Raw genomic sequence first — 25,913 nt, 5'->3', positions numbered from 1 at the left:
GAACCAGGGGTGTGTGTGAAATATCCCTGCTGTTCCCAAGGGGGGAAACAAGGGAGAAAAGACTTGAGAAACCAAAGGAAAGGAAACATGACAGCAGAACAATGAACCTGCCTGGCTCTCCCAGGGAGAAGGTTACAGCTTCCATTGAAAATGTCCTTTGAAGGTAGTTTTCGCTATAAACAGATTTTGCTGCCATGTCACAGGAAAGCTGGGAAGGAACCAAATCAAAACAGACTGGAAACAATTCCTCAGGAAGAGCTGCTGAGCAAAACCCCCTTGCAAAGTGGCTGGTGCCCCCGTGATTTCAGCTGCTCCGGGTGCAGCCCCAGGCTCTGTGCATCCTGCAGGCTGTCTATGGGAGGCTTTGTGCCTGCAGATAGACCTGACAGAAATGGCTTTCCTGTCTCTCACAGGGAGATGCTGAGCTTACCCTGTTCCCTGCATGGTGCATTATCGTTGTTTTTGAGTGAAGGCTCAGAAATGCCATTAATTTCTCCTCACTCTGTAATTCCCACGACACCCAGGTCAAGCCTGTATGAATTTCTCTTTGCAGATTAGTTTAAAGAAAAGTCCTTCTGCCCTGTTTTTTACCCTGGTTTTTAAAAGACAGCCTCCTAATTGAACCTGCATTTCAGAGGCTGGTAGGCATAAGCCCTCACAGTACCTGGGATGTGGACTTAGGTTGCATCTGCCCTAAAAGGCTTGGTCTGCGGTTCCTGCGGGTATGCAGGAGGGACTTTCTGTCAAAGCCTGGGGGATAAATAAGGCACGTTTATTTAACCCAAAGAACACTATGCAGGAAAGAAATGTTTGTAAAGGGCCCAAATCATGCTTGTTTAAGAATGCGAGAAACGTTTCCCTGTGTTTAGGAAGGGGATGGTGCCTCTGGCAAGCCACCGCAGCTCTGTGTAGCCGTGCAAATGGCTTTCGGCATCACTGGGAGAGGAGTCCTGCCTTCCCCAGGGCAGTGGAGCTGCATTGGGGTGATTTGGCATTGCACGGGGGCTGCCTCCCCAGCCACCCCAGGCTGGAGGCAGCCTGCCGCATCACTGAAAGAGCTCTGCTATGTCCCTGCGGGCTGGTGGCTCTCCTTGCCCTTCCTGGCCCTTGATCTTCAGACCATGCTGTTTCCTGGAGGGGCGCCTGGCAGGTCCCTCCCAGCATCTTCCTGCCCCTGACTCTCTTTTTCTCTCTCAGTCCACCGCCGAACCTCGCACCACATCCATCATCCCCTTTCCACTCACCTCCCTTCTGCCCTCAAGTTCCAAAAGAGGCCCCCCCGTGCCAGCAGGAGGAAAAAAAGGAGGAGGAAAAAGAAGAAAACCTCAGTACCCCCCTCGGAGGTGACCCCCACCATCCAGGAAGAGGACGAGGAGGGGGAAGAAGAGGAGGAAGAAGAGGAAGAAGAAGAGGAAGAAGGAGAGTCTGAGGCAGAAGAGGCCCAGGAGAAAGAGATCTCTGCAGAGTCTGAGGGCGAAGCTCGTGGGAAGGACACGTCCCCTAAGCTGGAGCCCCCAAGCAAACCAAAGGCAAGGCTAGGGCATCCCTACCTGCGCAGGGCTCGGAGGCTGGTTGGGAGGTGGAGGGAGGGTTGATGCCAGGAGGGTGCCAGGGTGTGTGGTCATGGGAGTGTGCTGCTCAGGGGGAAGAGGTTGTAGCTGTGCAGTATAGTGGGAAGAGTGGTTTTGTCCCTGCCTAGGAGAGATGGGCACTGGAGGACAGTGATAGACAAGCCATTGCTTGGGGTGGATGCTGGGGAGGGTGCGCATGACCATTTTGGGGGTGTAAGACCCATGAGGAAGATCAGTGTGGCTGTTCTTAGGGTGTATAGGGTATGGGGGGCTCAATATGGCCAGTCCCAGGGTATGGGGCACGTGAGGGAAGTCCGTGTGGCCCATTCTAGGAGGTGGGGACATAGGGAAGATCTGCACGTCAGGGACTGGGGTGAAGTCTGCCTGCCCTGGCTCTTGCTGTCAGGACTGTCGTGTCTGCAGTTCACCATCGGCAGCGATGAGGAGGAGTCTGGCAGCGCTCTGGCCCCCGCGCAGTTCCACGTGGAGGAGGAGTGTGGCATCCTGTCCCCCGTGCCACGCTTCGGCGACCTGCTGCAGGACAAGGGCCCTGCCTCCCTCCGCAGGTAGGAGAGCAGTGCTGAGCTGCCTGCCACTCTCCCCGGCTCCGGGTTGCTGCACAGACCCTATCCCCAGGGGCAGTGGCTGTGCCCAGCCTGAGCTCACCTGCTGAGCCAGAGGGGACATGGAGCCCAGAGGGAAAGCAGCTGTGAGAGGCAGGGCTGCTCCCTGGTGGGACAGTCACTCCCTGGGACTCCTGTGACATCCTTGGGTCCGTGGGATCCCCAGGGTGCAGGTTTGGGGACACTGAAGCTGCACGTGTGGAGTACCCTCCCTCCCAGCTAACTTGCGCTGTCGTGCTGACCTGCAGGCTGGGAAGCCCCAGGAGGCTTGGCTGAGTCAGGGGACCATGAGGCCATTGACTCAGAGGTGGGTCCTCAACACTGACCACAAGCTGATCCCATTCTGCGGTGGGGGAAAGGAGGGGCAGAAGGGGCAACCTTTAGGTGTTGGGACAGGTGACTCCTGGCTCTCCTCCTTCTCAGGGGCTTGTTGGTCAGGGCTGGGCCGAGGGACCGCAGCCCCTGAGAGGGGCTAGTGCCCATCCTCACTCACCTCATTTGCTGCCATTGGTCTTTGTGGTTCCTGCAGCCTCCCCGGGCCTCGGGAACGTCTGTCTCGTGGGTGGGAGAAGCGCAAGCCCTGGGGCCAGGTGGCAAGCGGACAACGGGTTACCTATGACTTGAAGGAGAGGATGTGCATCGGCAGCATGACTACACTGGAGAGTGCGGCGTACCAGCGCGTTCCCACGGACGAGGCTGAGGCCCAGATGCTGGCGTCTGCTGACTTGGACGGCATGAAAAGTGAGGCTTTGCAACACTACCTACGCTACTAGTGCGCGCGTCTCCCTTGCTTCTCCCTGCTTTGCCCTCTTCCCTAGCAGCTCCAGGCATGGTCTTCAGCCTGCCGCAAGACCTGGTCCTCACCTCCCTGTCCCCCAGACCCTGCTGTTCCAGCCCTGGCTCTTCTCTGTCAGCTTTGCAGTGTCCACAGCGCTGGTCCCCATGTTTCCAGCACCTCTACTCACACCCACCCCACGGATGCTTGCTCCTCCACCCGCCCCACTGCCCTCTCCGGTTCAGGGCTCCCTGCGTTTCCCTGAGACCCAGCTCTCTCCTCTCCTGACACACTTTCCCAGCGATCAGCCCTCTGTGCGACACGCCAGCTCTGCCATCGCAGAAAACCTGAGGTGAGGAGCCTCCCCTCTCCTCCGCTCTCCTGGCGGAGAGGCAGCTGCCCCCTCCGGAGCGCCTCGGAGGGGGACTGCCCCTGTGTGCGGCGCGAGGGCAGACAGAAGAGACGTCATGGAAATGCATGCTCCGGGCCCGAGGACATGGAGAATTCAATAGGTTGCTCTGCAGGCTGGAGAGGGAGGGAGACACCAGAGGGGAGCGAGGGAGAGAAGCAGTGCTGCACACACAGCCTGGCTGTCCCCGGGCCACAGGCACCGTGTCCCTGGGCAGCAGGCACGAGATCCTGCGGCAGAGCGGGGATCCTGCTCCCGAGGAGCCGGTGGGGCAGCCCCCCACGGAAGCATCCCTGGGTGGAGCCAGCCTTCCCGGGACCTCGTCAGTCCCCAGGGGCTGCTGCAGCTGGCACCTTCATGCCCCGTGAGGAGGAGAGCGAGGCACTGGGGCTGGCCCCAGGGCTGCGGTGAAGCCCTCCCAGGAGCAGCTTGCTTTCCGCACGTCAGCCTGGCTACCCGGCCCCTCCTCTGAAGGTGAGTGGTTCATGGTGCCTGACCCCTGACCTTCGCAAGGACAAAATGACAACCCTTCAAGAGAGAGAGGAGGCAGCGAAGGAATCAGAAGGGGGCAGCAGCCCGGAGATAGCAATAAGCACCTGCATTCGCAACTCGCTTGGCTATGAAGACTTTGATGAATTTGCCTTCAATTTTGAAGACTATGATTTGTGGGAGGCCATCAGAAACCATCTGGGCTACCCAGGCGGGGAGCCCACCTGTAAGTACCGGAGCAGTGACCCCACGGTTGCATAGATGAGAGCCCCCAGCTAAAGTGCGTATCCCCCCCTCCCTATTTGCTGTCTGCAGTTTTTCTGTGTCAGGTTGGTCTCCTGGTTTAGAGGAGGTCTGCCCCACCGTGTGCCTGGGGACACCAGAGGAGCTGTCTGGTGTCTGTGTGTCTGTCCGAGGTCTTTGTACAGATCTGTGTCATAGTGCTGAGGTGCTTCCCCGTGTGTGTCTCGCTCAAGCAGTTCTAGAGGCAGCTGCATCTTGCTGTTTGTGCTTATCAGGATGTGGCCCATGCTGTGGCCAGAGAAAAAGCAGCTGCTCCGAGGTGTGTATAAGGACAGAGACATTTCCCCTTCCATCTGTGGCACAAGGTGACAGCGTGCTGCTGCTCTGTTTGCTAGAATTAGAGCCGAGCTGCAGATCCGACAGCAGCGGTGGGTATCAGGTTCTCGGCTCTGCGCCGTAGCCTAATGCCTGGAGGAAAAAATAACCTCGTCCTTATGTCTGCAGGCTTCAGCATGGCTATGAAACTAGCTAATGGCAGGCTGGCCGGGGTGCCTGAAAGGGGGAAAAGAGGAAGGAAGCGAGAGTGGGAAAAGCAGGGAAGGAAAGAATAGGAATCCCAAGAGCGAAGATCGTCTTTTTGTTCTCTGTACCCACGCATCTCTTGAGCTGGGTCTCTGGGCCATCCCGGAGACTGCGCAGAAACCGGAGCCTCTCTCCCACCTCGCGCAAGAGGTCCTTCCTTGGCAGATGGTGGTAACTCACAGTTAAAAGGTGGCTTTGCGTGTCACTTTGGGAGTGACACTGTTCATATCCATAGCTCTGTGACAGCTGCCCAAATGTCCTCATCCAGATCATGGTCTAATTTTTCAAGGGATTTTAGGACTGCGCATGGGAGGGTGGTGTGGCCCCAGAACTAGCCCACTTATTGGCTTTGCATGCAGGAGTGGTGAGGCAGAGTGCTTGCAACAGGGACTCAGGACGCCTTGGTTCAATTTCTGGCTCTGCTACAGCCTCTCTGTGTGATCTCAGGCAAAACACTTAACGTCCCCTGCCTCCCAGTCCCAGCATCATGTTCTCTCTCTCAGCTGGTCCATCTTTACGAGCCTTCGGGGAAGAAATGTCTGTCTATGTGCTTCTGCAAGGACCAGCAAGAGGGGATTTGCTTCTGGCGGGGTCTGCTACTTGTTACTGTAAATTGATAGACAGTAGAATAGCAGCAAAGTTCAAAATAGAAACCTGGAGCAAATTGGCTCCATTAGCTGTCCTGAGCTGAGCAAACCGTACATTAGAAGTGTGAGAAATTGCCCCAAGTTCACCCGGGAGAGGATGGCTATTCTTGGGAAGGTAGAAGGGGCCGATCACTTCCGCAACATTTGATATGCATCACTTATAAAGCGGGGAAATTTGGCTTGCTAGCAGTTAACACATTCATTGATTGCTACAGCTAATACTGCAGGTGCTTGAAATAGGATGTACTGTACAGACAACTTTTAATTATTTCTGCACAATGAATCCACACTGTGGATTAATCCTGCAGAGAGATACGGCGGAGACAGAGACGGCAGAGACACCAGAGTCAGTTCTGTGCATAGCCAGCTTGTATCCACCCAGTGCCACTTGCTCAGCTATTTACTCCATGGCAGTACCTCTTCCAGGACCAACTCAGATCCAGAGGATTAATAGCTTTTGAGCAGAATCGAGTCCTTGTTGGACCTGAGCTGGTCTCCTTGATCTTCTTTTAGTGTTCAGCGTGGGGAGTGCTGTGCAGGGACACCTGGATGGCAGCAGGGATGAGCTGGGGTCCAGCTGTCCCTATCACATTGAACTCAGCATCAGCCAGGAGAGGCTTGGGTTCTGAGCAGGGCAGAGTAGTAGCTTTTTCCAGAAGCCAGCATAGGGTTGTGACTTACTGTATGTTGGTTAGCATTTAGTTTAGTCTAATTTTAAATATTCCAAGAAATGGGGTTTCCTTTTTCTTTCTTCTTAACCATTGGGGTACATGGGAAGTATGCACCGTCCCTGTGATGCTGGACTAGCAAGTTGCTCTCTAGTACTGGTACAACTACTTCAATGCCTCTTTCTGGGCTTCCTGCTTGTGGACAGAGGGCAATGAAAGGAGGGAAGCAGGAGCTAACACACAAATCGAAGGCAATTGCCTGCTGAATTGGACTGAGTAGCACAGGCACTCTGGGGGAAGACTTTAACTGGTGCAAAGTCATATTTGTCATCTTCAGATTTAAGCTGGCAGAAAAGGGACTTGGTCATCCCAAGAAATCTGACTGTTGGAAGCCAATGTGGCAAGAAGATCTTCTGGAGGAGACTGTAGGAGATGCTGTGTGGGAGGGTGACATACCAGTTCATTGTGGTGGAGCCACCATAGGAATCACGCTCTGTCCTCAGACATTGTCTCATGCTCTGTTTCTGGGGAGCACTGGAGAGGAGGTACAGCAAGAGCTGTCCTTGGCTGCTTCATCTCACCCTGGGGAGTTTGGCTTCAAGCAAGGAGGGCAGAGCTATGCCCTGGGCACATCACCCTTTGGTCTCAGTCCAAGATCCTGTCCTGAGTAAGGACCCCAGACTTAGGTGCTCACTTGAGCTTTCATTTGGGGGAAGCACCAATCTGACGGGACACAGAAAGGTTCTCTGTAGAGCAGTCTGGAGCACCTCAGCTGGGCTCTGCATGGGACTCCGAAAGCCAGTGGCCTCTTCCAAAATTAAATCCATGTGTCCACCCTGCTCCTATGAGTTGTCCCCCCCAGCTGGCATCTCAGTGGCTACAAGTGCTGCCAAGGGAGAGCAGCAAAGTGGATCACTCCTTTCTTCTGTAGGGCTGTGGAGGTGTGCCTTCACCGGCTCGCTCTGAGCCTGCAGCGCTCCGGCTCCTGTCCCTGTCAGCAAGTGTGGGAGTCACTGGAGATGCTGGCAGGAAACTTGGCTCCTTTCGTTTTATCTGTCCTCCAGCCATTTGGTGGCTGAGGCTGAACGCCTGCGTGTGCTTTCTAGGGCTGTTGCTGAAGAGCACTGCGTGGCAGGTTGGCATCGCCACGGGGGAGGGTTGCCATGCTTTGGGTGAGCGCACTGTCTTGCTGTGCAGAACGTCGTCTGGCCCTGTTCTTCTAGGGACATGGTGAGAATGAGTCCCAGGGTGCATGGAAGAATCAGAAGCTGTAGGGATTGGAGCAAAGGTGCCAGATACCAAGATCATCTGCCTGGTGACCTGTTTGTTTATGCACGAATCCACGCCAAGTGTGATGAAGTGGCTGCTGTGGATGCAGGAATTGAGAAATCCATGCAAAAGTCCGAGGAAGCCCCACACGTGCCCAGCTCCCATAGCGGTGGGCAGTTATTGGCTCCTATCGACATTGCAGTGCAATAAGTGGAGCCGGGAGGAGTCCAGCCGTCAGCAGGACGTGCATCAGCAGGGCAGCCAATGGGGGAAAGTGCCCTGAGGCTCAGTATTGATTCATTTTATGTTTAATTTAGCGACCCAGATTTCCAAGGAGCAAGGCCATGGTATGCCTGGTCTGATGCTGGGCTGTGTCTTTCCATGCCAGAGATGCATGGATATTTTCCGGCAACATCAAAAAGACCACTTGGCCGTCAAGCCCAGTGCTTTTCGCTACCTCTCATGCCCTGAGAGCTGCAGGTCTTGAAGCCAAGTGCGGAAAGGTACATGGAAACTGAACATTCATCCCAGCCAATGGAGAGCTGCCCTTGGTGCCCCAGGGAGAAGACCTTGGCTTTGCCTTACAAGCTGGGCCAGCAAGCCTCAATGGACTGAAGCTGAGCAAAACCCCTGATCTACCTGGGGCAGCCTGCCCACCCTGGAGCTGGGCTCTGAGGCTTTCCCCACCCCCATGGGCTGCCTGTGCTGAGGAAGATACACTTGCTGTCTCTGGGTAGGGTCCAGGGAAACTACTCTCCATGGCAGGCTGTTGCCCAGCTGATGTTTCTCGGGCCTTGCAAAAGGGGCTGGCATGGTTGTGTGGTGGGCACTGGCTAGCCAATAGCACTGGTAGTTTGGTGGTGGGTCTGTAATGCAGCCTCAACAGCCTCTCTGGAGGCTTCAGGAGGCTTTGATTCAGGCAGCTGAACTCTGTAATGCAGACCTTTCAGAGGGCATTACAGTGGCACTGCGGATCGTCTAGAAACAGCGATAGCTGGAGTTAGCTGCCCAGCCTCCATGCCAGCCCCGTTCTGCACTGTTATCCTACAGTCTCATTGCACAATTAAATAAAACAGTCATTGATATTTCCATGTGTCTCCCAGACTAGCAGCTAAATATCCTTCCTCTTCACTGCCCTTTATGCTTGCTGAGCACGAGGCCTTCCTCCAGTGGGAGCAATGAGCCCCAGCCAGGTGCCTGCCTGTGCTGTCTGGGTGCAGAGCTGTGCAGACAAGGCTTCAGGTTGCTTTTCATTGAGGGAGTATGGGAAGGGTTCATGCCCCACTTATTCAGGTACCATGAATAAAAGCTTTTGCAACGGTGCACAGCCTGGGAGAAAGCCTTCTTCTTGAAGGAATTAGTTGTCAGATGTCTGGAAGAGCTGAAAGTAGGCAGATGAGGCAGGAAGGATCTTCAAAGGTCTGGAGGGTGATGGTGAGTGCTCCAGCTGCCGGGGCTTTGCTAGCTAATTTTGTAAGCTAATGAGAGTAAGGGTGGGCTTGGATGTGTTTCCCTGTCAGGCAGTGTGTTTCCACTAGACACACTGGTAGTCTTTTTTCTTTTCCCATGTCTTCAGGCCACCGTTTTGAAGATAACCCAGGTGTGAGGAGACATCTGATGAAAAAACCGTCTCGGAGTCAGATCACCAGGACAAGCAAAAAATTAGCATCAACTCCATCTGTGAAGAAAAAGAAGAAGAAGAAGAAGTTGGATAGAAAGCCCCATGAGGTATCCGTGTGCTGTCCTCCCACACTTATTCAGAAGCCATAAATCAGGACCAGAAACAGGCACTTTATAAAGTGATAAATGTGGTTTCAATATAATTAATTCTTTACATGACCTTGCGGGTGACATTTCAAGCTCTTATCCATTATCATGAGGGCTGAAAAGACACTTTTTTAATAAAAGCGGAGATTTCTCTGAAATCACAAAGCTTTAACCTTAGGAAAAGCGTTAAAAAGTCACAGAAATGGTAGTGCTGTTGTGGAAGTTGGCAGGACAGTAACGTCACCATCTCTGGTAAGTGTGGGAAATTTTGGGGGAAACCAGGAAGCAGGCAGAGGACAAAATTGTCACAGTTTGGTAGAGGGGTGCAGCATTGCATCATTCTCTCTCCTCTGCCCACGCCACCTGACTTGGAGCTTTCTGATGCTCCATGTGCTGATGGAAGCTCCTGCCATGCTGCCAGTGATATTTGTCCTGGCTGCTTCTGTTCACCAAACCTCTGGTTAACTAAGGCAGGTTTGCTCAGGCAGTTCTTTAGACCAAGTGGTACCTTGAGAACAAACCCGAGGCTTTCCATGTATTGTTGATAGAGCTGTATGCAGCAGGGGAAGTCTCATGTCCTCGCTGTAATTCACACTAGGTGTTTGTGGAGCTGAACGAGCTGGTGGTGGATAAAAACCAGGAGATGCACTGGAGGGAGACAGCCCGCTGGATCAAGTTTGAGGAGGATGTGGAGGAGGACACAGCAAGGTGGGGGAAACCCCACGTGGCTTCACTGTCCTTCCGCAGCCTGTTGGAGCTCAGGAAGACGATTGCCCACGGTGAGTCAGGAACTGTGGGCCAGGGTTTTGTGTCTTGCTCTGGGACAGCTTTTGCTGGACAGCTTCTGTTACTGTTTGGCCCCTCACTGGAGACACTCCAACAGTGTCTGTGTCCAGGCTCCATGTAGGGTCTGCAGGGACAGACCATCCTGCAGCCCATTTGCCAGGGTTTGCATTAGCCCAAGGGTGCCTGTGTTGGTTCCTTGCTCTGCTTTGCTGCTCTCAGGCACATGGCAGCTGTGACACCCAGCTGTGCCTGCGCCTGCAGGTCTTTGACCCATCTTTGGTGTGAAGGGTCAAGTTTGGTCAGGGTGGGTGACCAAAACGAGAGGGAGGTACCAGAGCTACTAGTGTGTCTTGGAGCTTTTGGGTTCTCTTGGGACAAGGGTTTACACAGAGGACATAGGACACCCGGACTTGGGGCATTTCTCAACTGAGAGAATATGTACCCCAACCAAAGCCTGGCTCCTGGTGGGACAGCTGTGTCCCCAGAGCGTGCATGTGGTGGGGAGCACTGCACACTAGGAGCAGGGCTCTTCCCCTCCTGCTGGCAGGTGCTGTCCTCCTTGACCTGGAGCAGACCACACTGCCCGGCATCGCTCACCTCATGGTGGAGACCATGATCATCTCTGACCAGATCAGAGCGGAGGACCGAGCCAACGTGCTGCGTGCCCTGCTGCTGAAGCACAGGTGAGTGATACATGGCTGAGGGCTGCCAGGGCTCAGGGGTTGTCTGCAAGCCCCAACTGGCATGGGAGGTGGGTCCCCTCATGGCCACTGCTCTCCCCCTCAGCCACCCCAATGATGAGAAGGAGGGCTTCTTCCCGAGGAACCACTCCAGCTCCAGCATGAACTCTATTGTGGGGAACCACCACCACAACCACACCACTGACACCTGCATGCCCCTCATGGGGGAAGAGCGCATCGAGATGGCCGACCCCAAGGCCCATGAGACCGAGTGCAAGGAGGTGAGGGTGACATGGGGCATTACTGCTCCTTTTTCCACACCCTGGGGACAGCTGTTTGCCAGCGTCAGCCCTTGGCGCCCACCTCTGGGCTCCTTCATGGGGGGCCTTGTACTTGCAAGGGCCGAGCTCCCCTGGATCACCTGGAGCGCTGGAAATCAGGTCGCTGCGTTATGATTTCGGGACCTAATTTTAGCCTCACGCTGTTTGCAAGTGTCTGCTTGAGCATGCGATGGCAGCAACAGCCCTGGCGCTTGCAGGGTGGCCATTCGCTGTGAGGGTGCCTTGCCTGTGAAGCAGGGTGTTGGGCGTGCAGCCGAGGCAAGCCCGGCTGCAGATATGCAAGTGGGGTGCTAGGCTGTGTAGGGAGACCAAGGCACGGGAACTCCATCCTTACTTGTTTGTATTCTTCCCCAGCAGAAAAACCCGCATCTCCATAACTCTGAGGGCCACCGTAAATACCTGAAGCTGATGGAGAAGATCCCTGAAGATGCGGAGGCCACAGTGGTCCTCGTGGGTAAGAGGCGGCGTGTAGAGTCCCCTGGTGCCAAAAGAGACCAGTTCAGATCCTGGTCTGGCTCCAGCTGTCTGTGCCCTCCCTCGTGAGGGGTATTTGGTCATCTTGTATGTGTTCCCAAAGTTCAACCGGGGTTCTTTCGGTAGCAATGCACGTTTTGTTTGTCTGTGGTAAATGTAAGGAGTGCCTGGGTAGTTCCTTTCCTAAATTAAGAGGTTGATAGACACTGCTCCTGGGAGGCGCAGCTTAGAGGAGAAAGTCCCACCAGGCTCACCAGAACATCCCATTTTGCAGCTCAGAAGTGGGTAAGTGGTGCCCAAGGGACCAATGGCCAGGCACTGGCTGCTGTCGGGCCTCGTGGTGTCCTCTGACCATCGCTGCCCTTCATCTGGCCTCTTCACACCTCACCAGCAGCTGGGCCCTGCCCCGGGCAGTGTTGGTTGCTGGTTTTGTGTGTCAGGGAGCTCTGAGTTTCTGGAAGCAGGGCCTGGCTGGTGGCAAGGTCTTGGTTATCAGCCATAGCGCTGCCAGGAGATATTTCTCTGTACGAGAGGGCTGTGAGCACGCAGGCTCGAGCATCAGTGGGCTTGGTGCCTTCTGACCACAAGAGTAGTCCTTCTCAGCACTTTGCTGGCATTAACATCTCAGCAAACGTAGCTACACTACAATGAAAGTAAATGTCATTGCCTGTCCAGTAGACGAAAAGCTCAGGCAAAGAGGCTTGGCAGCTCAACCAAGCTGATGTTTAACCATGATGAGGCCAAATCGGCTTCATAAACGCACTTTGAATACTTGGATAACTAAACACTGGCCATTTCTGAGGAAAGGCTGTGTCTTGGGATTCACTTGGCCACTCGGATGGCCCAGATTTGCTGATCTAACACAGAACACAGCTCTTTGCTGGATGCAGATGGCAGAAAGATCAGTAATAATGCCAGAGAAATACAAGTATTCAACAAACATTTGTGTTCAGTATGGGAAGGAAGCGGCTGGTGTGCTGGAGGATGAGGGAGTACTTCCCAATCTGTTAGGAACCAAGGAGGCTGCCAAGCATTGATGAGATGCAGACATTGTAAAACAAACTGTGCAGTTTGCACCTATAAGTCTTTAGAGAACTGGCTCATTTTCATCTGAAAAAAAAAACGTCTAGGAATACAGGGAACATACGAGAAAAACGGAAGAAAGCTCATAGCATCAATGCTCAAGAAGGGAAGGATAGTGATCCAGTACCTATAGGTTGTTTAACCTGACGTCCTTCCCAGCCAACATAATGGCAGAGCTAATATGGGATTCAATTAATAAAGAGCTAAAGGATAAGAATGTAATTATTGCCAAGCAGTGAGGTTTATGGGAAATAGGTCATGTCAAGCAAACCTGATTTCATTCTTTGATGAGATTAGAAGTTTGTTTGATAAAAGTAACATGTAAGAGACTTCCTTTCATAAGGCAGTGGCTTAGTGGAAAACAACCTTCTGATTTAAAATTAGCCCCTTATAGTGTAAGTAGAGCCCGTCTGTAAGAGATTAAGAATGGGCTAACTGGGAAGCTAAAGAAAGTAGCACTGCTTGGGAATGATCAGTGAACATGGGACTTGGAGCAGTCCTCGGCATGAAGCTCAATGCTGTGTCAGTGGTCTGGAGACAAGTACAGGACTGCAGGGCTCGTGGGAAGCCCCAAAATCCCTGTTTCCACTGTTAAAGGCAGCCCAGTAGAGCTCACCCCAGGGATTAACTCTGCTCAAAACATTGCCTCCTGGTAGGTTGTGTGCAGTTCCTGGAGCAGCCAACTATGGCCTTTGTCCGACTAAATGAGGCCGTCTTCCTGGAATCTGTCTTGGAGGTCCCGATTCCTGTCAGATTCATCTTTGTGCTGCTGGGACCGAGCCAGGCTAACATGGACTACCATGAAATTGGCCGCTCAATCTCCACCCTCATGTCCGACAAGGTGAGGAGCTGACGGGCGGTGATGCTGGCACAGGCAAGGGAGCTTCAGTAGCTCCTCAGAAGTCAGTCCTGGGACAAGAGTGCTGAGAGATGCTGTGCAAAGGCCCAGGTGGGGTGGGCAGGCGTGAGCACCTGGGATTTTTAAGAGCAGCCTGGCTCGACCAAGGTAGAATGCTCCAGTACGGAGGGAAGAGTAGAATGGACACTTGGTTGGGACAGAAAGTGCTAGGCTGGGTGAAGAAAGGGGCCTTACCTAAAAGCAGGAGCAAAGGACTGCCCAAGGTTAGAGGAGTTGAGTTCAGTTGACGTTTCACAAACAGAGAGGCGGGGAGGCTGAGTGGTGCCTGTGACCATGAAGCCTGGCCCAGGCCACACTGACGAAAAGACCCAGTAATGCCTGGGGACTGTTGTCAGGTGTTTGGATGAAGCTTTCTAGCTGAGTCCCGTGGCTGGGGCATCCATGCAGAGGAGCACATCCATGCAGGAGGAGAGATGAGGAGGCAGGAAGGTTTTTCTGCCAAGTGTGTGCACTGCTAGAAGTCCCCCATCTGGCTAGATGGCAGGAAAGTGAAATTCATTATCCTGGTAAGGAATTAAACACAAAGAAAAGACAATCTGAGCGTCTGCTGCATACATCCAGAACAGGAGAATCACAGGTTCACAGGGTCCTCCTGGCTGGTGCCATGTAACTAGAACCGAGTAACAAACCTGCCTGTCCTGCCACCAGTGCACAACTCTCCCTGAACTGGGGACTAAAAGGTCCTCTCCGAGGGGGTGGGTTATAGGCAACAAGGGCTCCCAGCTGAAAGATTCCTTCCCAGGAGTTGCACAGGGCTCAGCTGAGACCATGTTTTTAGCCAGAAGAGGTGAGGTGCCATATTCCAGTGTCAGCACTGACTTTGTGGGCCGATCTCGCTCATTTGAGACTCTGCTCCTCTGTTGCTGGAAGAGGGGAGCCATCTGCTGCAGCCGGAGCTGGCCGCAGCCAGGTTACACAGTGGCTGGCGCCATGAAGAGAGTATGGTATCATTTACAGTTTGAAGCTGTGGCTCCAGGGAGTCTGTGTGCTGCAGGGACCTTAGCTGTCCCCTACCTGCTTTACAGGCTGTTCACTTGTTCATCTTCCTCCAGCCCTTTCTCTGTAGGCACGTTCCAGAGGCAATGCAGCACTTCTGCCCATTTGCTAGCACCTCCCTGCCTATCTGCAGTAGTGCTGTCCCCTCATGGTCTCCTTGTCATCTTGCCCTTGCTGTCAGGAGTATCTCCCCTTTTCTGCCTGGTTTCCCTCATGCTGTAGACTCCTGTTTTCCCTCCCTCTCCCATGTGGAGACTCCCAAGAGTCTCTTACGCTCCCTGCTTAGGTCCTGCTTCTTGTGCTTTATCTGTGGTGCTTTAGGGCTTCCCCAGCTTCTCCCTCAAAACAAACCCAAGACCAGACTAGAAGGACATCGGTCTGTTGCAGAGTCCTAATTTTGAGCTGCAGGGGCAGGGAAAGTCTTTTATCTCTGTGGTGCCTGGCTCCTGGTACATCTCTGAGCTGGGCCCCGAACGAGAGCCCTGCGGGACTGAGCAATGGCATGCAGAGCGTGTAAGGAGAAGGATCTTGGCCTGGTGCAGCCACAGTGATCTGGTGTGAAGAGAAGCACAGGCTGGCCAGGTGTAGCATCTAGCCTAGGGAATGAGAGGCACCAGGCTGGCTGGGAAGCACAGATCTGATTTTGATTGATGCAGAAGTCCCATGAGAGGCACTCTGTGGTCCGGCAGTGTGTGCAGCTGGCAGAGATGCTGCAGGAGCAGGATCTTGGGCAAGAGCAGTGGGGCTTGGGGGAGAAAAGCAGGAGCAAGGAGGTCACTGGAAAGGGTGGATAGGGAAGGGAGGAGAGACATGGGATTAGGTGAGGGGCATTGGGTAGAAGGACAGGGAGGAGGCATTCAGGAGTGTGGGTCATGGAGTGGCAGTAGTGGGTCAAGGGAGCAGGATGTTACTGTATGGTCACATCAAGCGTTGTGTTTCCAGGCTGTAGGCAGCTGGGCACACTCTTGGTCTGAGCCTTCTCCCTCTCTCTTTTTCCCTGCCCTTCTCAGCACTTCCATGAGGCTGCATACATGGCAGATGACCGTCAAGACCTTCTCAACGCAATCAATGAGTTCTTGGACTGCAGTATTGTCATCCCCCCGTCGGAGGTGGAGGGGAAAGACTTGCTCAAATCCATTGCCACCTTCCAAAAGTTGCTGCTGAGGAAGAGGAAGGAGAGGGAGCAGAAGTCCATGAAGGAGGGGGCTGTCCAGGAAGCCAAAGGTCTCTCCACTCACATTGGGCAAAAGAGTTTGTGCCTAGTGCCCTGCGTGCCCCAGTGGGCCCTCCCCTCACAGAACCTGGCAGAGGGGTGAGCAGGGCTTGGCTCCTGCAGTGGGCGGTGGGGAGGGGGGCAAGGGGAGGCAGGACAGTGGCTGTGGGCAGCTCTGGCAGCTGGGGGCAGCTGGAGGCAGTGGGATGTGCAGTCGCAGGGGGCCCACCAGGTTAGCGCTGCTGGAGGAAGGTCTCCATGGGCTGTGGGGGAGAGGGACAGCCCAAGGGCATACCTGCATTCCCCTGCTCAACCCTGCCCTCCATGCACCTCTAGAGCTGTGTGAAGTGAAAGCTGAGGAAGAAGAGGAGGAAGCTGAGGACGACCCTTTGAAGCGGACCGGGATATTTTTTGGAGGTCTGGTTCGGGACATAAAGCGCAGGTACCCCAAATACCTCAGTGACATCAGAGACGCCTTGCACAGCCAGTGTCTCGCGGCCGTTCTCTTCATCTACTTTGCTGCTCTCTCTCCTGCCATCACCTTCGGGGGACTCCTAGGTAATGGGCCTGCTTTCTGGTCTGCTCTTTGCACGCTGGGACACTGGCTGTGTCTGTGTGATGCTGTGCTGGGGTGGGCTTCGGTGCTGCTCGCTCAGGGAGAGCGGCAGCGCTGCGCCTCGACTGCTGCCTTGTCCCCTCCCTGCCGCTTGGCCTCTCCAGCCTCGGCTCCCCGGGCTCCCTCTGTGCTCCCTGCCCAACACAGGAGACCTCTGACTGATGGGACGGGGACCTGCCTCCTTCATCTGGAGCTGTGTCTGCAGCCTGCCTGCCTGTGGTGACGGTGCTTGTGTCCAGGCTATAACACTCACACGTTGTTCTCTTTCCCAGGAGAGAAAACTGAAGGTCTCATGGGGGTCTCCGAGCTGATAATCTCCACCTCGGTTTTAGGGATCCTCTTCTCCCTGCTCGGAGCCCAGCCACTCCTGGTCATTGGCTTCTCAGGGCCTCTGCTGGTGTTTGAAGAAGCTTTTTACAAGGTACATGTGAGGCAGTGTCCATGCTTGGCACCTGCTCACTCAGACGGCATTTCTCGGTTCTCCAAAGGGTCTTTGGTGGTGTGGACTCCTTGGGTCCTGCCAGGCTGCCCTGAGCTCGGCTGGGGCTGGCCCTGGCTCTGCTGACCCTTTGCAGGTCACGCCATAGGGACTTCTGCCTGCTGTTGCTGTATCCCACGGGCTGACCCCCTTGAGGAGTGACAATGGTAACAGCACTCCTCTACCTGCTGACTGTTCAGGGAGCATCATCCCCCAGCCCTGTGCTGCAGCCCATCCTGGCACGATGAGCACTTGTAGCTGCATCCTAAAATACCGGTCCATAGTACTTTCTTGTTCGTGGGGCTTCCTTTGAAGACCATTTCACAACTTTTCCCTGTGTCTAGGTTTCCTTGTATGGGAACCCAACAACGTTCACCCATTTGGGATGTCCCACATACATTACTCCCACCCCTCAGAATGAACCCAAGGGTGTGTGTGGAGATATCCTGGCCAGCCAGGATGGACATGTTTCTTTCTCAAGAAGCATGACCTCTTCACTGTTAAAATCATCCCCGTGTCACCGTACCTCCAAGCAATGGGTCTAATCCTTCTCCTTTTTTCTGACTCCTAGCATGTCTGGACTTTTAAAGCATGGTTTTTCCTCCAGCTAGATTTTCACCTTGGTGTGTCAAGAGTTTGGAGCTGGTGATGCCATTGCACAGTGGAAATTTCTCTGCTCTTCTGTGGCCGCACTTCTCACTGACTGCTTTTGCTTTGCCCAGTCATTGCGTACAAAGGTGTACCTCTGCCCTGTGTGGGGGCACTGTCCCTGGTGGTACCGAGGAAGGGTGCAAAGGGAGGGATGCGATTTGTGCTGGAAGTTGGTGGTGTTGCTGTGTGTGGATGAGCAGAGGCAGTGGAGATGGTCTGTTCCGTGGTGACAACCTGGGGGCTTTTCTCCACATACAACTGTGTGTGTACGCAGGGCGCTGTCTGGGACTATGCCCCAGCTAACATAGTCTTTATGCAGTGGGACATAGCAGGCTGCTGAGGCTCTCCTTTGTGGGGAACAGGCTTGTGCTGTTGAGTGCGTGGAGCAGTGGATAGCTGTGTTTGAGTAATGGCACCTCCGTATGGGTGGGATGGGGAGCGTCATGCATGGGATGGCATCAGCAGAGAATGAAAGAGGTACGGTTACAAAGACTGCAGCGATGTGAGCCGGCTGGTGTTAATGCAAAGTCTGTAACTTTACCTGTGACTCCAGCCCTGAATTCACTGTCTCTGTGCTGGATGCCCAAGCAGATGTAGATGCTTTTTTCCAGGAGAGTCTTTGATCTTAATGGGGAGCAGATGCGGGAGGCAGCCTGAGGAGCCATGAGTAACTCCTTCCCCTTTCCATTTCAGTTCTGCCAGACACAAGGCATTGAGTATCTGACAGGCAGAGTGTGGATTGGTTTGTGGCTCATCGTCTTCATCTTCATTATCGTGGCAGCTGAGGGAAGCTTCTTGGTGCGCTACATCTCGCCCTTCACCCAGGAGATCTTTGCTTTCCTCATCTCCCTCATCTTTATCTACGAGACCTTCTACAAACTGTACAAGGTGAACCTTCCCCAGGGAAATGGGCTGCCGCATCTCTCGATCCCCCAGGAACCTGCTGCTTTAGCATACAGGAGGCAGGGGAACAGGGCCACCTCAGCCACAGCTTTCCTAGGCGTTCTGCAGAGCAGTTCTTTGCTGCGCTCTCATGCCCCAGCCCAGCTGGCCCCTGTGCCACCACGAAGGCTGGCAGGACGAGCCCTAACATCTGTCTCCCCTTCTCTTCCTGCAGGAGGCATTAAAGAGGGGCCACTTTTCTCTCCCCAGCCCTCTCCAGCTGGGTAGGTTGCGAGGTGAGGTGACGGATGCTGGGATTGTCCGCGCCCACCATCTACCACCCTCACCTCTCCACAGAGCAGGACACCTCCGCTTCCCCCTGCCCCCAGTAGTGACAGTGCCCCCTGCCCCTCTTTGCGGTGACAGTGCCCGCTGCTTCTCTCACCTGCCCAGGTATTTGCAGAACATCCTCTGCTGAAGTTCTACCCACCAAATGTGCAGAGTGGCCTGAATGCCAGCATGCTCTCTGCGGATGCGATGTCACTGGGAATCAGGATGCAGCCCAACACTGCTCTCCTCTCCCTCATCCTCATGCTAGGCACCTTCTTCATTGCCTTCTTTATGCGCAAGTTCAAGAACAGCCGTTTCTTAGGAGGAAAGGTAAGACGTTTGTGGGACCCAGATGTTAAGGACAAGGGACGTGCCAAACAAATAACACTTCTTGCTACAGACCTTTGTTCTCCGGAGCATTTGAACCATCCCCCAAAGAAACACCAGCAATCTCTTAAATACCATGCAGAAGGGATAGTAGCCTGACCTAGGCTGCAGACCAGAGCTGGCTATTGATGGTGGTATCTGCACTGTCCTGCTCCAGTGAGCTTTGCTGAAAAGTCCTCTGGACCTTGGAAAAGGTCTTTGGCTGGATACAAGTCTGTTAAACTAGAATATAGGAGGAAGAGCTTACAACTTGTTCCCTTTGGACATCTCTCTACATGCAGGACATCTGTGTAATACTTGGAGCACCATCCAAATAGGCCAGTAGGAGCAGTTAGCCAGTCACTTAAGAGTGGCTGGAGGACTGTGTGTTATGTGGGCAGTGGGATGCACAGCCCCATGCGTCAAGGCTGGGCTCCCTTGCCCTGCTCATCAGCAGTGCTCAGGTTTGCAGTGGTGCTTGGCCCCACCTGGGGCTTCGTTTTGCTGCAGGCTGCCTGTAGCAGGGTGGGTGCACAGAGCCGGCCTGTTTCCTTTGCCAGCGAGAGTGTTTGTTCTGCAGGCTCGGCGGATTATCGGAGACTTCGGGATCCCCATCTCCATCCTCGTCATGGTGCTGGTGGATTACACCATTACTGACACATACACACAGGTAGGCGCCAGTGCCGCCCCCAGAGCCCCTCCTGCAGCCCAGCAGTGATCCCTGCGGCACCGTGGCCTGTTCTTGTGCAACGGGGGATTTGTATTTCTGCCTCTTTAGTCATAACAGCGCAAAGCAAACAGAGACGCTCCTCTTGTCCTCACTCCCATGCTGAAGGGAAGCTCCAAGGGTCTTGCTGAGACTGAGACCAGAGCTGCAGGGACTGGAGTGCCCTGGTATCCCTCTGGTATTCCAGCTGTTAGTAGGGGAGGCTTTAGGGGACCGGAGAGATTCAATGCAATTAATTCCTTTTTTGTAACTCTAAAAACATACATGTATTTTTCCCCCTTTTTTAGTAGATCTGTAGTTATATCTTTTTGTTTTGGTATTTTTTTCAACTAACATTGGGGAGAGGGTGAAAGGTAGTTCCTGTTCAGCATGCAAGCTTTTTATCAAGACAGCCCGACGCTTAACAGAATCCAAATGCATTTTTATTCATTTAAATTTCAATGAAAAATCTGGTTTTATCAGATGTTAGTAAAATCATGCACTTTGTTACGTCCTTTTCGTACCCTTCTACACTTCCACAATTAATATCAAAAGCATTATCATTTCAGTATTAACTCAGCATACGTACAAAGCTTTCCGAGAAAACGGTGCTTAGTTACACAGCTTAGCTCAAGTACAAGCATTCCAAGAATATTATTCATACTTATGCTGATTAACATAAATGCAAATCATAAACTCTCCCTGCAGTGCTCACGCAGGCAGATAGTAAGAACTGCTGTAGAGCAGCGCAGAGCCGAGAGTTCAAATGCTGGTGAACGCAGGGTCAGGACGATGTACAGCTAGGAGTCTGTGTGGTCTCTGATGGGAGCATAAACATCATATTCCCTCTGAACACGATCAGAGTAAGGTCATTTCCAGAGAATGTGGACACTTCTGAGGTCCACACTGCAAAAACAATACTGAAAAATGTCTCAGAAAAGGCTCCAGAAGTCTGGAAAGCCACCTTAGAGAAGGGTAGGCAGTTAAGGACACTTGATTTGTCCAAGCAGAGGTCAAGGAGCATTTTAACCATGGTCTGCAAGCACTGACATGAGGGTGAGGTTCCTGAGGGAAGATATTTCCTTGGTCTCTTGGACAAAAGCCAAGGGAATTCCAATAGCTGAAAGGAAATGAGACAGGCCCATGTTAGGGGCCATGGGATTTTTTGCACTGAAGGGGATTATCCATGAGAAAGTCCAGCTCAGGTTAGCATGGCTGCCCATCATCTGAGGCGTTCAGACCGGGGAGACCAGGAGGATCAAGGCTAGTCCTGTGTGAGGCTGTGGGCACATGTGTACTGATGAGTAACTGCTGGGTTTTGTGGCTACACCACCAGAAGCTGAATGTCCCCTCTGGCCTGTCGGTCACATCTCCTCACAAGCGTGGCTGGTTCATTCACCCTATGGGCAGCAGTGGGACCTTTCCGCTGTGGATGATGTTTGCCTCTGCCATCCCTGCCCTCCTGGTCTTCATTCTTATCTTCATGGAGACACAGATCACTACGTGAGTACCTCCGCCGCCAACGCCAATCGTCACTAACCCCTGGGCAGGCAAGGCTGGGACAGGTGCTGGTGCCATTCGTGTGGGATGTGCCTGGCATCCCAGCGGGAAAGCAAGGGCAGGATCATACTGTACCTTCTTGGGTTCTCCTGTCGTCTCTTGGCTCCCCTCCTGGCATACAGTGTGGTGGAGACCTGCCTCAGCCAAGCACAGGAGGAAACCTCTAACCTGAGCTTGACAGCCACCATCCCTCTCCTCAGCCATCTCCTTGTTGTCCCCATGTGTGCTTTCTCCAGGGAGTGAACGTTGTCCCCAGCTGCAGTGCTGTCCCCTGGGCACTGGGCTGGGCCTGGCACTGACCCAGGCTCTTTTTCCTCACAGGCTGATTGTGAGCAAGAAGGAGAGGAAGCTGCTGAAAGGCTCTGGCTTCCACCTGGACCTGCTGCTCATTGGCACTATGGGGGGGCTTTGTGCACTCTTTGGGCTGCCCTGGCTGACCGCAGCGACGGTGCGCTCCGTCACTCATGTCAATGCTCTGACAGTCATGAGCAAGGCCATCGCACCAGGAGAGAAGCCCAAGATCGAGGAGGTGAAGGAGCAGCGTGTGACCGGAGTGCTTATTGCTGCCCTCGTCGGTAAGCCTCTGCTCGGGTGAAGGAGTGAGGGGGGAGGTCAGGGCCAACCACTTGAATCTCCTGGCAGTGTCCCTGCCCCACGGGCCAGACTGCGCTCTGCCCGCTCGCTGCAGGACTGTCCCCACCTACACTCAGCTCTCCTCTGGCAGCCTTCAGTACCCTGCCATGGTCAGTCCATCTCGGCAACCCTTCCAGCTAGACCCTTCTTGAGCTTCCTTTCCCTTGCACCCCGGGACAGAGAGGGAGGAGGCGGGAGAGGGACGGAGGCCGAGGTGCCTTGCGGAGGGGCTGGCATGGGACACACCGTGCCCTGAGCTCTGTCTGTGCAGGTCTGTCCATTGTGATGGGGAACATGCTGCGGCAGATCCCGCTGGCTGTGCTCTTCGGCATCTTCCTCTACATGGGGGTTACGTCGCTCACTGGCATCCAGCTCTATGAGCGGCTACTCCTGATCTTCATGCCATCCAAGCACCACCCCGACCACATCTATGTTGTCAAGGTGAGCGAAGGCAGGTTGCGGGGAACCAGGTAATGAGGAGCAGAGGAAGAAGGGGCAGGTGAGGGGAGAATGGTGCTTTGCTAAAGTGATGCTTGGCTTGGTGACCCCCCTTGGCTGCAAGTTTGTTCTGAGAAGTAAGTGCACAGAGGTGATACAACGCTAGGATAGCGTGCTGATAGGCTGGACACAGGACTGTATTGCCAGGATATTGTGTGGACGGACTGTTTATAGGAGTGATGCATTGCTTGAGCGGGTGTAGGGACACTGCACTGCCAGGTGGGTATGCTGCTAGGTTGCACAGAGGCTGATGAGTTATGGAGTTCTGCCTTCCTGTAGAGTTCAGGCAGGTAGAGCGTGCAGCAGTGTTGTGATACTGTACTATGCTATGCAGAAAGGTTATGTTTTGCCAGTTGCCCATCTGTGTGGAAGGATAATGTGTTCTTAGACTGGATTTACTTCCCTAGGTGAAGACCTGGAGAATGAATCTCTTCACCTGCATTCAACTGGCCTGCATTGTGCTGCTCTGGGTGGTGAAATCTACGGTGGCATCCCTGGCCTTTCCCTTCGTCCTGATCATGACAGTGCCATTGCGACGCTTCGTGCTGCCCCGCTTCTTCCACGACAGGGAGCTCAAAGCGGTAAGCAAATAACTGTCCTCACAGTCTAGCTTGCAACACTGGAGTGAGGTTGAGGAGATTTGGTAGACGGAAAGACCTGGGAGATCCTAGGCTGGCAAAGCCTTGGCTTTCCCTGCTATTGTCTGGGGGTCTTTTTCAATAGCAGTAGGTGGGTGGATGGCTTCCTCAGAGCTTGTAGCCCTGCGAGTGCAGTGTGGGGTGGATGGGCACCCTAGGGCAAGGAGACAGAGGATTCTACCACGCAGAGGCCTGGAGTAAGGGTTTCCTCTTCCATCCTCCTCCCCATTTGTGGCTCATTCATCAAGAGGCACCCCATTTCCCCACTGAGACAGCAGCAAGGACAGCTCAGCAGCACACGAGAGCCTGTGGCTGCTTGGCACAGGAGCACGTAACCACAGTGCCAGGGTGCTGGCAGCTCCTCGTGTGTTGGCAGCTTCTCTGCTGCTGCCAACATCCCAAGCTCCTGTTGGAGAGCAGCCTGGAGCAGCACCCAGAAGTGGGTGCTGCCAGCAGGAGAGGAGGGAGGAGCTGCTGTGCTAGACCAAAGCCCCAGTGATGGGGCACTGTCAAACAAGAACACTTACAGGGAAGGGCATCAGGCTGGGGATGCATGGATGGGCATGAGGGACAAAAAAAGGAGCCCGTTGGGAGGGGAAGGAGCAAGAGCTTTGCTCTTCCCAGCGCAGCCCAGATGCCTGGCTTGCTGCACGCTGATCCCTCCGTGCCAGGCTTGACCCCGCGCTGGGGACAGCTGTGGCCTTCAGAGCCTGGTCTCTGCCTCTCCCCAGTTGGACTCGGAGGATGCGGAGCCGAACTTCGATGAGGACGGCCGGGATGAGTACAACGAGCTGCACATGCCTGTGTGAGCTGGGAGCTGCCCTCCCCGCTCACGGGACAGGCTGCTCGCGCCTGCTCATCCCTCCCAAGGACTAACTGGAGACTTGCCATGAGTCACGCAATCTCTTGCCTGGACCAACAAATGGCTGTTCCATAGCCCTGCAGGAGGCAGCCCCGGCTCCTGCTGCCCCATCGCTCGCTCAGCAGAGGCTGTGAGTCTCTCTCCTCTTGGACCTGGTGGGCTGAGAGATGCCTCTCACATCCCGAAGCTGTGTGGGTCCCGAGTGCCCGTGGGTCAGGGGTCTGCCCCCTCCCCGCTAGAGGCAGCCTGTGCCTGGTCTCCAGGTGGTGAAGGGGAGCCATGCCAGCTGTGTCCCCTTCCGCTACCATGAAGCTTGGGTATCTCAGCACCACGTGCCATTGAGCAGTCACAGGGATGGGCTGGGTGCTGCCTGTGGACGGCCAGTGGGCTTCTCCCAGGCCAGCAGCCTCCTTGCTCGGCTGGCGGATGCCTCGCTCCTGCTCCCTCTGCCCCCTTCCAGGAGTGCTCATGCTGGGCCTGTGCCACAGCCGCTGGCCCACGGGGCTGCTGCAGCCTGGCAGACGGGCAAGGAGGGATCAGCACCCTGGCCCTGTCCTCCAGACAGCTTCCCACAGGACTGTTTTCAGCTCTTGCTCAGCATGGGGGAGGATGTTTACTTCCTCCCAATTTTCCCAACCCTCTTCCCAAAGGAAAACTGCACAGAGAGGGGAGGCTGGGGATAAGCAGATATCCTGAAGCCTCAAGTGCCTGCCCTCTTGCAGTGACTAAGAGGAGTCCTGTGCCATTCTGCACAAAGGTTGCAGGGGTAAAAACTCATCACAGGGCTGCATCGCAGTTCCTGGTCCCCACGTTCCTGTCCCTGAGAACAAATGATATTTAAGAAGCTATACAAGAGATGTAGTGTTGGAGCACAAAACAGTCCTTTGGGTCCCCTCCCTTTCCCTGTGCAGTGATCCACTGAGTCTGACTCCGTGCAGCCCTACAAGAAAGTTACTGAAACCCCCAGCCCCAATTCTGCTGCCATATTGGGGTGACCTTTCACGTCCAGGGGTGCCCTCCAAGTGGGAAGGAGCAGCATTCAGTGTGCCCAGCGCTCAGCCCCCATCACCTCTGGGCAGCTCCGAACACCTTTCCACCTGGCAGGGCTGTGCCCTGGGGTCTCCCTGGGCTGGCAGCCCCCCGTTCAGAGCTGCCTTAGAAACTGCTGACGATGCCCTTGCTGCCCGTGGTGGCTCTGAGGGTAGTGCCAGAGGAGATGGCCACCCTAGCCTCTCCCTGATGGTAGGAGCCGGAGTGGCCTTGTGGAGGAGGCTGAGATGCTCACTTCACCATTGGACTGGGGACAAGCTGCTGCCCCAGTGCCCATTTAGCCTGGCTCCTGCGAAAGATGGTGGGTGCTTCATTACCAGGAGGGTCCTACGCCTTCCCCGGGAGGCTGCAGATCCCACCAGAGAGAGAAACCTCCCCCCGTGGCAGGTTCCTGCCCCACAGCCTGGCCCCCCTGCAGGGCCTGGGGCAGAGAGACGAGTGTCTCTGTGTGTCTGTGGCCGTGTGTGTCCTGTCCTCCCCGTGTAGTGTAGGAGGCCTGTTGTCGCTGTGCATTGTGACTCCTCTGACTGTAGTGGAAACAGCTACACCAATAAACTCTTCACAGGAACCGCTTTTGTTTGTTAATTGGCAATAAATTAAATTGATTGAAATTCCCCGACATAAAACTGTTTCTTGCCCACAACAATAGCCAGTGAGGGAGCAAGCCCCAGCTGGAGTGGGGGCTGTCACCTTGTCACCCACTACCAGCACAGAGGTGGGCTCTCCACCACCATCACCAAGCAAGCTGGTTATTGTGGGCCCAGCTGGAGCCCCCATGCTGGCTGCTGGAAACAGGAGGCTGAGCCCCATATTTAATCACAAACGCGTATTCATGCCTGCGTGCATCCATACACGCGCGCATGCATGTGCCTGCGTGCTCAGCAGCGCTTGGTGCTCATCTCCTTACCCAGCCTGTAGCCACACGCCAAACTGCAGGGCCATGGGCTGAGCACGGAGGAAACATCTTATTAAAGACACGTTCCCTCCACACTTTCTTCCCAGGCCGAGCCAGGTCCCTGTGAGCCGCTGGCTGCCCGCAGCCCACGTGGTGATGGGTTGGATGTCCTCCAGTCGTGCTTTCCTGGGTGCTGCTGCTGGGAGTAGGCGG

The 25,913-nt window shown here is 54.5% G+C and overlaps 1 protein-coding gene across 1 annotated transcript in view; it reads left to right on the top strand.

The window, feature by feature from the left end:
• The window catches only part of SLC4A3 (solute carrier family 4 (anion exchanger), member 3), a 27,357-nt gene extending 3,655 nt beyond the window's left edge, over nucleotides 1–23,702 (top strand). The window contains exons 3-22 of the mRNA XM_009583812.1: nucleotides 1,198–1,529; nucleotides 1,995–2,137; nucleotides 2,724–2,935; nucleotides 8,853–9,004; nucleotides 9,642–9,822; nucleotides 10,377–10,512; nucleotides 10,616–10,790; nucleotides 11,208–11,304; nucleotides 13,064–13,248; nucleotides 15,333–15,546; nucleotides 15,872–16,093; nucleotides 16,424–16,572; nucleotides 17,974–18,168; nucleotides 18,616–18,822; nucleotides 19,439–19,528; nucleotides 20,901–21,067; nucleotides 21,446–21,699; nucleotides 22,029–22,198; nucleotides 22,663–22,836; nucleotides 23,625–23,702. Coding sequence (XP_009582107.1) covers nucleotides 1,198–1,529; nucleotides 1,995–2,137; nucleotides 2,724–2,935; nucleotides 8,853–9,004; nucleotides 9,642–9,822; nucleotides 10,377–10,512; nucleotides 10,616–10,790; nucleotides 11,208–11,304; nucleotides 13,064–13,248; nucleotides 15,333–15,546; nucleotides 15,872–16,093; nucleotides 16,424–16,572; nucleotides 17,974–18,168; nucleotides 18,616–18,822; nucleotides 19,439–19,528; nucleotides 20,901–21,067; nucleotides 21,446–21,699; nucleotides 22,029–22,198; nucleotides 22,663–22,836; nucleotides 23,625–23,702 — 3,533 coding nt within the window. The remainder of the gene's footprint in view (nucleotides 1–1,197; nucleotides 1,530–1,994; nucleotides 2,138–2,723; nucleotides 2,936–8,852; nucleotides 9,005–9,641; nucleotides 9,823–10,376; nucleotides 10,513–10,615; nucleotides 10,791–11,207; nucleotides 11,305–13,063; nucleotides 13,249–15,332; nucleotides 15,547–15,871; nucleotides 16,094–16,423; nucleotides 16,573–17,973; nucleotides 18,169–18,615; nucleotides 18,823–19,438; nucleotides 19,529–20,900; nucleotides 21,068–21,445; nucleotides 21,700–22,028; nucleotides 22,199–22,662; nucleotides 22,837–23,624) is intronic.
• Nucleotides 23,703–25,913: the final 2,211 nt, after the last annotated feature.

Source organism: Fulmarus glacialis, unplaced genomic scaffold, assembly GCF_000690835.1.
Source record: "Fulmarus glacialis isolate BGI_N327 unplaced genomic scaffold, ASM69083v1 scaffold24948, whole genome shotgun sequence".
NCBI lineage: Eukaryota > Metazoa > Chordata > Aves > Procellariiformes > Procellariidae > Fulmarus > Fulmarus glacialis.
The sequence above is the reverse complement of the archived record's forward strand: the minus strand, read 5'-3'. Positions and strand labels throughout refer to the sequence as shown.